Source organism: Orcinus orca, chromosome X (genome assembly GCF_937001465.1).
Source record: "Orcinus orca chromosome X, mOrcOrc1.1, whole genome shotgun sequence".
NCBI classification, from domain to species: domain Eukaryota; kingdom Metazoa; phylum Chordata; class Mammalia; order Artiodactyla; family Delphinidae; genus Orcinus; species Orcinus orca.
In genome coordinates, this window is record NC_064580.1 from 33,667,053 (window position 1) to 33,677,138 (window position 10,086).

At 38.8% G+C, this 10,086-nt stretch overlaps 1 protein-coding gene across 1 annotated transcript; it reads right to left on the reverse strand.

Moving 5' to 3' along the window:
* Positions 1 to 282: 282 nt before the first annotated feature.
* On the reverse strand, positions 283 to 1,302 carry LOC125963110 (protein FAM47E-like). Its single transcript, XM_049704954.1, has one exon. The coding sequence runs from the start codon at positions 1,300 to 1,302 to the stop codon at positions 283 to 285; it is 1,020 nt and encodes a 339-aa protein (XP_049560911.1).
* Between the last annotated feature and the right edge of the window lie 8,784 nt (positions 1,303 to 10,086).

Consider the following 10,086-nt stretch of genomic DNA (forward strand, 5'->3'; position numbering starts at 1 on the left):
AAGTAAGTAGTAAATAGAAAACTGACTAAGCATCTTCCCGTGCATCATCTCCATTTTAGCTGATTTTTATTACTTTGTGTATAGGAGTCTTAACAGAATCATATTTCCATCCCTTCCTGAGGACCAGCCTCTCAAGGATGTCTGGTATCCTGTAGCCCTTGCTTAGAATGAAACCTTTAAATGCTATTTGTTCCATAAAGATCTTCAAGAGTGTCGTGTTCAGGAAGCTCCTTTCTAAAACTCCCATCTTCAAGTAAGACGTTGGGGTCAATTGAAGGTTCGTCATTTACTAGCTTTTTCCACAACTTGGGCTTCAGGTACAATGCACCATACCTCATCTCCACCGAGTTGGGTTTTTAAGGATTCTGTGGTTTCTGGGGTTTCCTCTCCCAGTTTCCTTCCTCTCCGGGTAATTTTTATCTTCTCCATTTTCTCTATCCCGATGCTGTACTTTACCTTTGAAGGGACCTGGGTTACTTTCCTCATGTAGACTGTATCCTGGGCTGGTGGCCACTCACAGCCAACCTCACACACTTTCGTGATGAGCTCTTCATCAATGCCCAAGTTTCCAAAAGCAGCAGCCCATTTGAAGGATTTACGAATTGCTTTCGGTACTTCTCTGTGAACAGGAGGATCAGTGAGTGAATCCTTTCTGCTTGACTTCTTGTCTTCGTGATGCAAAGTGGCTGGATGTGACACAGGAGCCTTCTTTAGAGGTTCCAGGTAGACCTTGGCAGGACGTTTTTTACGAAGCTTTGTGGGGGACTTCGTTCTTTTCCTGGGGCCCTGACAATAAGCCCATGTGTCCTCCAGCTTCCCGTCAGGATCGAGCACTTCCAGCACCTTTAATAAGAGGTCTGCAGGTAGATTTTCCTCCAGATTCGGGTAGAGAGCCAAGGGATGCTTGGTTAGCTGGGGTTCGATGTTCTCCACGAATGCCTTCTGTGCTAGCTGGGCTGGCGAGAGCGTGGAAAACAGGTTTGCTTCCTCGGGCAGCTTTTTCTGACCCTTTTTGGGGGCATGCTGGGGAACTCTGTGAACAATCCAGGGGAGGAAGCCCTCCTTAGGGCTGCGAGTGATCAGATCTTCACAAGGTGGGCAACCCTTCCGGAAGTCGTCCAGCAGCTCTTTCACAAATATCCACCGCCGGCTGTCCAGGGAGGTAGGGAACTTCGGGAGCACGTTCTTGTGCTTTGCAAAACACTTGGAGAGTAACTTGTCTTTGTACCAGGGCTTGCAGGTCACGTCCAGGGGCATCGGTTCCAGTGGCCCCGGTCCTAGCAGCCACTTCTTGTCCGCCATGGTTCCCCTGGCCTCTGGGGGGGACCACCGCTTCAATAGTTTGCTGTTCCGGCCTCTCCGGTTGCTAGGAGACCGTGTAGCCAGCTGCAGCCAGGTTCTTCCCGGTGGTGGGTCAACGCAGGCGCCCTGTGAAGCCTGCATTTCTCCCAGGATGGGCGGTGGGTGAAAGCACGTTCCTTTCTGTTGTAGATACTGTTCTGTTGTATGGACATAGTGCCATTTATTTATCCATTCACATTTTGATGGACATTTGGGTTGTTTACAGTTTGAGGCTATTAAGAATAGAGCTGCCACAAATATTTGTGTTCCTGGTTTTGTATGTCCATGTACATATTTTCATTTCACTTGGGTAAACTTTAGCTATGAGTGGCATGGTGGGAGCAGATGATGTTTTATGTTTTAGACCACCACCAAACTTTTCCAAAGTGGTTGTACTAATTAATATTCCTTCTAGTTGTATATGAGAATGGCGCTCTGTCTACATACTCCCTAACACTCGGTAAGGTTAGTCATTTTCGTTGTGGCTGCTCTAATAGGTGTGTAGTGGCATCTCATTGTGGTTTTAATTTGCATTTCCCTAAGGACCACTGGTGTTGAACATCTGTTCCTGTGCTTATTTGCCATTCATATCGATCCTTTGGTGAAGAATCTATTCAAACTTTTGCACTTCTTAAAATTGTTCTGCTTGACATCTCTTGTTTTGAGGATTCTTTGTGTATTCTTGATGCAATATGATTTGTAAATCTTTTTCTCCATCTGTGGTTTGTCTTTCCATTGTCTTCACACCGTCTTTCTAAGGGCAGTGTTTACATTTGATGAAGCCCAGTATATCAGTGTGTTCTTTTATGGATTGTCGTTTTGTGTTGTATATAAGAAAACTGCCTATTCATAGGTCATGGAGACTTTTTTCATTCTGCTAAAATTTGTATAATCTTAGCTTTTCCATTGAGATCTGTCATCTGTTTCAATTTAACTTTTTAGGTGATGAATGATATGGATCAAAGTTATTATTTTAGTTTTATTTTTTGCCTGTGGATATCCAGTAGTTCCAGAATGTTATGGGAAAGAGGAGCTTTTCTCCACTGAATTACTTTTGTAGCTTTGTGAGTGTAAGTTGTCCCTATTTTTGTGGGTCCATTTCTAGACACGCGTTTCAGTTTCTTTGAATCTTCTGTCTTTACACCAGTTCTGCTCTGTGTTGATTATATTTTACAGTAAGTTTAAAATTAGGCTGTATTCGTCCTCCAACTTCTTTATTCTTTTACAAAGTTGTCTTGACTCTTGTAGGTCTTTTGAATTTCTATAGGAATTTTAGAATCAATGTCTTAAAAAAAACCTGTGGGGATTTTGATTAGGATTTTATGGCATCTACAAATAAGTTTTGAGATAATTGACAGCTTACCAATATTGAGTTTCCTGACCCATGACAAAGGTACATCTCTTCATTTATGTATGTATTCTTTCATTTATCTGAGCAATATTTTTTAGTTGTCAGTGTATAGGTCTTTCACATCTTTTTTCTGTTCAGCCTCTCTGAACTTTCATCTCTTTTTGCCTTTAATTTCTACTATGGAAAGATATAAAGTTTGTTCTTGCTGAACTATCAAGAAAGCTCTTATTACTTAAATAATTAAATGGAAAGAGCATGACAGTGAAAATTTATATTATTTCCAGACTTGCAAAAGAAACCACAACCAAGATGATGTGTTGTGTAAAGTACGTACAACTTTAATAAAAGAAACAAAACAGCCACTATAACTTATAATTGGAAGCGTACTAGAATAATGACAAACCAAAAGTTTTATGAGTTTTAGGAGTTAAAGAATTACGTCATTGGAACTCAGCTTTAAACTATCAGGAGAGGCACAAATTATTTCCTGTAATAATGCACTAATATTTGGTATAGGGAAAGATATCAAAGGATAAAGTATCGTTCCTGATTTCACGAAGGAGAAACATTTCACAGTGGTACCTTGGTATCCACCTGGGATTAGTTCCAGGACTCCCCTCGGATACCAAAATCCACAGATGTCCAAGTCCCTTATATAAAATGGTGCAGTATTTACGTATAACCAGTGTACATTCCTGTATACTTTAAATCATCTCTAGATTACTTATAATACCTCCTGCAAAGTAAATGCTATGTAAATACTTGCCAGCGCGCCGCAAATTCATGTTTTGCCTTTGGGGATTTTTTGGCATTTTCTTTTTCCAAATATTTTCCATCTGCAGTTGGTTGAGTCCATGGATGCAGAACCCAAAGACATGGAGGGCCGACTGTACTACACCATTTCATATAAAGGACTTGAGCAGCCACGGATTTTGGTATCTGCGGGGGTCCTGGAACCAGTCTCCTTCAGCTACTGGAGGACAGACGGCCGTATTCTTCTGGACTCTATTCTTTCTAGCTCGTCTCCTCTGCTGCACACTGATGTAGTTCTTCCTTTTTAAAATAACAGCTTTACTGAGATATAATTTACACATTAACAATTCACTCATTCAAAGTGTACAATTTAATGGATTTTAGTGTGTTAACAGAATTATGCAACCATCAAAACAATCAGTTTTGACACATAGTCATGAACCTCAAAGGAACGCCATACCCATTAGCAGTCACCTCGTCCATCCCCCAGCCACCTCAGCCCTTGATAGCCACTAATCTACCTTCTGTCTCTTTAGATTTACCTATTCTGGACATTTTATATGAATGGAATCATAGAAAATGTGGTCATTTTTGACTGGCTTCTTTCCTTTAGCATACTGTTCTCAAGTTTCATCCATGGTGAAGCATGTATATGTACTTCATTTCTTTTTATTGCCAAATACTAATCAATTATGTAGATATACCATATGTAACTTATCCATTCGTCTGTTGATGAGCATTTGGGTTTTTCCACTTTTTTGTTGTTATGAATAATGTTGCTATGAATCTTCATGTACAGAGTTTTTCTCTATTCAGTCTTTTGAAATTTATTAATCTTTTTTCCCCCGCTTTAGTGAGGTATAATTGACAATTTAAAATTTCATAATTTTAAGGTATACAACTTGATAATCTGATAACCATATACATAGTGAAACAATCACCACAGTCAAGCTAATTAACATATTCATCACCTCAGATAGTTACCATCTTTTGTTGTGGGTATTGAGAACACTTAAGATCTACCCTCTCAGAAAATTTCAAACATACAGTATTGTTAACTGTATTCACTGTGGTATACATTAGATCTCCAGAATTTATTCATCTTAACTGACTGAATATTAGTACCCCTTGACCAACAACCTTCCCATCTCCCCCTCCCCCCAGCCTCTGACAACCTACTCTCCTACTACTATTCTCTGCTTCAAGGAGTTTGACTCTTTTAGATTCAACATATAAGTGAAATCATGCAGTATTTGTTTTTCTGCATCTGGATTATTTCACTTAGCATGATGCCCTCCAGATTCATCCATGTTAAAGGCAGGATTTTCTTCTCTTTCAAGGCTGAGTAATATTTGTGTGTGTGTGTGTGTGTGTGTACCTCATATTTTCTTCATCTGTTCATCTCCGAACACATATTTAATTTGTTTCCATATCTTGGCTATTGTGAATAATGCTGCAGTGAACGTTGGAGTGAGTATATCTCAATATACTGATTTCATTTCCTTTGGATGTATACCCCAAAATGAGATTGCTGGATCATCAGGTAGTTCTATTTTTAATATTTTGAGGAATCTCCATACTGTTTTAAAGAATGGCTATCCCATATTCTTGGATTGGAAGAATCAACATTGTGAAAATGACTCTACTATCCAAAGCAGTCTGCAGATTCAGTGCAATCCCTATCAAACTCCCAATGGCATTTTTCAGAGAACTAAAACAAAAAATTTCACAATTTGTAGAGAAACACAAAAGAACCCGAATAGCCAAAGCAATCTTGAGAAAGAAAAACGGAGCTGGAGGAATCAGGCTCCCTGACTTCAGACTATTGTACAAAGCTACAGTAATCAAGACAGTATGGTACTGGCACAAAAACAGAAAGATAGATCAATGGAACAGGATAGAAAGACCAAGGGTAAACCCACGCACATATGGTCACCTTATTTTTGGTAAAGGAGGCAGGAATATACAGTGGAGAAAGGACAGCCTCTTCAATAAGTGGTGCTGGGAAAACTGGACAGGTACAGGTAAAAGAATGAAATTAGAACACTCCCTAACACCATACACAAAAATAAGTTCAAAATGGATTAAAGGCCTAAATGTAAGGCCAGACAGTATAAAACTCTTAGAGGAAAACATAGGCAGGACACTCTATGACATAAATCACAGCAAGATCCTTTTTGATCCACCTCCTAGAGAAATGGAAAGAAAAAACAAAAATAAACAAATGGGACCTAATGAGACTTAAAAGCTTTGGCACAGCAAAGGAGACCATAAACAAGACGAAAAGACCACCCTCAGAATGGGAGCAAATATTTGCAAATGAAGCAACTGACCAAGGATTAATCTCCAAAATTTATAAGCAGCACATGCAGCTCCATATCAAATAAACAACCCAGTCCAAAAATGGGCAGATGTCCTAAGTAGACATTTCTCCAAAGAAGATATACAGATTGCCAAGAAACACATGAAAGAATGCTCAACATCGCTAATCATTAGAGAAATGCAAATCAAAACTACAATGAGGTATCACCTCACACCGGTCAGAATGGCCATCATCAAAAAATCTACAAACAATAAATGCTGGAGCGGGGGTGGAGCAAAGGGAACCCTCCTGCACTGTTGGCGGGAATGTAAATTGATACAGCCACTATGGAGAACAGTATGGAGGTTCCTTAAAAAGCTAAAAATAGAACTACCATATGACCCAGCAATCCCACTACTGGGCATATACCCTGAGAAAACCATAATTCAAAAAGAGTCATGTACCACAATATTCACTGCAGCTCTATTTACAATAGCCAGGACATGGAAGCAACCTAAGTGTCCATCGACAGATGAATGGATAAAGAAGATGTGGCACATATATACAATGGAATATTACTCAGCCATAAGAAGAAACGAAATTGAGTTATTTGTAGTGAGGTGGATGGACCCAGTGTCTGTCATACAGAGTGAGGTAAGTCAGAAAGAGAAAAACAAATACCATATTGCTAACACATATATATGGGATCTAAAAAAACCAAAAAAGTCCTGAAGAACCTAGGGTCAGGACAGGAATAAAGACGGAGATGTAGAGAATGGACCTGAGGACACGGGGAGGGGGAAGGGTAAGCTGGGGTGAAGTGAGAGAGTGGCATGGACTTATATATACTACCAAATGTAAAATAGATAGCTAGTGGGAAGCAGCCACATAGCACAGGGAGATCAGCTCGGTGCTTTGTGACCACCTTGAGGGGTGGGATAGGGAGGGTGGGAGGGAGGGAGATGCAAGAGGGAAGAGATATGGGGATATATGTATATGTATAGCTGATTCACTTGGTTATAAAGTAGAAACTAACACACCATTGTAAAGCAATTATACTCCAATAAAGATGTTAAAAAAAAAAAAGAATGGCTATCCCAATTTACATTCTCACCAGCAATGCACAAGGGTTCCATTTTCTCTACATCCTCAACAACACTTATCTTTTGTCTTTTTGATAATAGCTATTCTGAAAGGTGTGAGATGGTATCTCATTGTGGTTTGATTTGCATTTCCCTGATGATTAGTGAGGTCAAGCACCCTTTCCTACGTTTTGGCCATTTGTATCTCTTGTTTGTAGAAATTTAGGTCTTTTGCCCATTTTTAAATTGAGGGCTGTTTTTTTTTTATGGCTATTGAGTTGTATGACTTACTTATAAATATTGGCTATTAAGCCTTATGAGATATACGGTTTGAAAATATTTCCCCCCATTCTGCAGATCGCCTTTTCACTGTGTTGATTGTTCCTTTTGCTTTGCAGAAGCTTTTGCTTTTGATACAATTTCACTTGTCCACTTTTGCTTTTGTTGCCTGTGCTTTTACTGACCTGTCCACAAAATAATTGCCCAGATCAACGTCAAGAAGCTTTTTCCCCATGTTTTCTTCTGGTAGTTTTACAGTTTCAGGTTTAATGTTTAAATCTTAATCCATCTTGAGTTGTTTTTTTTTAATATGGGGTGAGATAATTTCATTCTTCTGCATGTAGATATCCAGTTTTCCCAGCACCATTTATTGAAGAGAGTATCTTTTCCCCGTTGGGTGTTCTTAGCAGCCTTGTCAAAGATCAGTTGACCATAGATGTATGGATTTATTTCTGGGCTCTCTGTTCTGTTCCTTTGGTCTCTATGTCTGTTTTTAATGCCAATATCATGCTATTTTGATTACTGTAGCCTTGCAATATATTTTGAAATCAGGAAGTGTGGTTCTTATTTCTCAGGATTGCTTTGGCTATTTGGGGTTTTAAATTTGTTAAGATTTGTTTTGCGACCTAACGTGATCTATCCTGGAGAAGGTTCTGTATACACTCGGGAAGAATGTGTGTTCTTCTACTCTTGGATGCTAACTACTGTATATGTCTGTTATGTCAGTTTGGTCTATAGTGTTCTCAAGTCAGCTGTTTCCTTCTTGATTTTCTGTCTGGATGTTCTATTTACTATCATAAGTAGAAGTCTCCTACTTTTGAAGTCTCCTACTATTATTGTCCTGCTGTCAGTTTCTGCCTTTAGATCTGTCAATATTTTTTCCAACTTAATTGATGTATGATTGACAAATAAAAATTTTGTATATTTAAGACATACAACATGAAGATCTATCAATATCTGCTTTATGTATTTAGCTGTGTATATATTTATAAATGTTATATCACCCTGTTGAATTGACCCTTTTATCATTATGCAATGACCTTCTTTGTCTCCAAAGACAGTTTTAGACTCAAAGTCTGTCTTGTCTGATGTAAGTGTAGTTACCCTTGCCAGGCTGGAGAGGCTGAGCCAAGCTGGCCAGGGCTAATATGAGAGCATCCCTTTGGGGACCCACCCTGTAACCCCACCTTTTAAAACTACGGTGCTGCTCCACCAGGGTCAAGGACAGGAACTTGGCACTCTCCATGCTCCTACTGCACTCCACCTGGCACCAGCGTCACATGCAAAAAAAAAAAAAAAAAAAGCCAGTGCCTAGAATTGACTCTCCTTTTCTCTCCTGTAGCAACCTAAACATATGTCCAATAAATACATATCCATGTCAACCAACTCTTGTGGGAATAATAAGTTGACATGAGCAAGAGCTAATACATGAGTTTCATGCTAAGGAGGCTTGGGAGGCTAATAGGCTTTTCTGGGATTTTTTTGTTTGTTTTTATTATTTTACTAATATGTTGACCTGCACCTGTGAATCCATACGGCTCACGTATGCCACAGAATCTAACAGGAGGAAGGACGTGCAATGCAAAAAAATAAACAATGGAGGAGGAAAAAACGAGGCTGTCAGAGGAGATATGAGTGTGGATTTATCACAGTATTTTTGGGTGGCTATCAGTGGATCAGCTCAGAATTCAGTTCGAGATTTGGTATCTGGGCATTGTCCTATGTAGGCCCTCCTTACTTAGCTATCAGAGCTTGTAGCACTCCAAACAAGCTCACGATCGAAAAGATTTCAAAAAACAGCTTGTATATATTGATAAGAAATGCTTTTCGTGCTCCCTTTTTTAAAAGCAGGTACATTTAAAGAATAATAGACAATCTAGAGCTGTTTCCTTAACCTCTGGGGTCCTTTTCTCAGGTGTAAAATGAAGTGGTTGAAGCAGATTATCTGACTTTGTGGACCCAGATAGTTTCTTTTTTTTTTTCATTTGGGTTTTTTTTTTAATTGAAGTATAGTTGCTGTACAGTATTACGTATGTTATAGTTGTACAATATAGTGAGTCACAATTTTTAATGGACCAAGATAATTTAAATCAGGAAGATTTTTTCATAAATATCTGAAAAATCTGGGTGTGAGGAGAATATTAAAGTATCATCTTAATGATCTCTAACCAGAAACAAAGAGCTTTACCCTTTCATTCAGAACAAAATGAAGTTCTTCTACCTTGGAGATAAGCAGACTTTTTAGGAGCTTGGATCAATGCATTTAGAAAATACTTTACTCCTCTGTATTAAAGAGTTCCTGGTTTCCAGGCAGGGGTGCAGCTGCCTCCCAAGATATAAGCCTTTTGCCCCATTGTCACCCAAGATTAGTGCTCTAAGGAAAGAGTTGTTTACTCTCCTTTTAAACAGTCACCTTATTGTTTCTTTCTTTCTTTTTTCTGATCCAAACAGTAATTGAATGAGGCACTCATTTATCTGCAGTTTAATTGTCCTTACCATCTTGCCTCCAAGAGTTTTAAATGTTCAAGTGGGTTACTGAAATAGCACTTTCTGTTAGGGATAAAGGTTACATTGACTGCCCCCTCCCTCTCAGAACATATTAACTCTATGTATTAAGGACTGGCTGGATTGGAGTTTTTTTTCCTAGTCAACACCAAGAATGGCATGGATCAGTGAACACCTCGATAGGCTTGATAGCAAAAGTATTATACAGCCCTTAATATATATTTTAATATTTATCAACTATTACTTGTCAGTGTTGTGTCCCAGTATCTCTGTGATTCTTTCACTTACCCATGTAAATGGACTAACCAAATTCAACGGAGAATTTGAACAAAAAGCACTTTTTATTGAAATATAATAGATGTACAATATTATTTAAGTTACAGGTGTACAATATAGTGATTCACAATTTTTAACGGTAATATTCCATCTATAGTTATTATAGAATATTGGCTATATTCCCACTGTACAATATA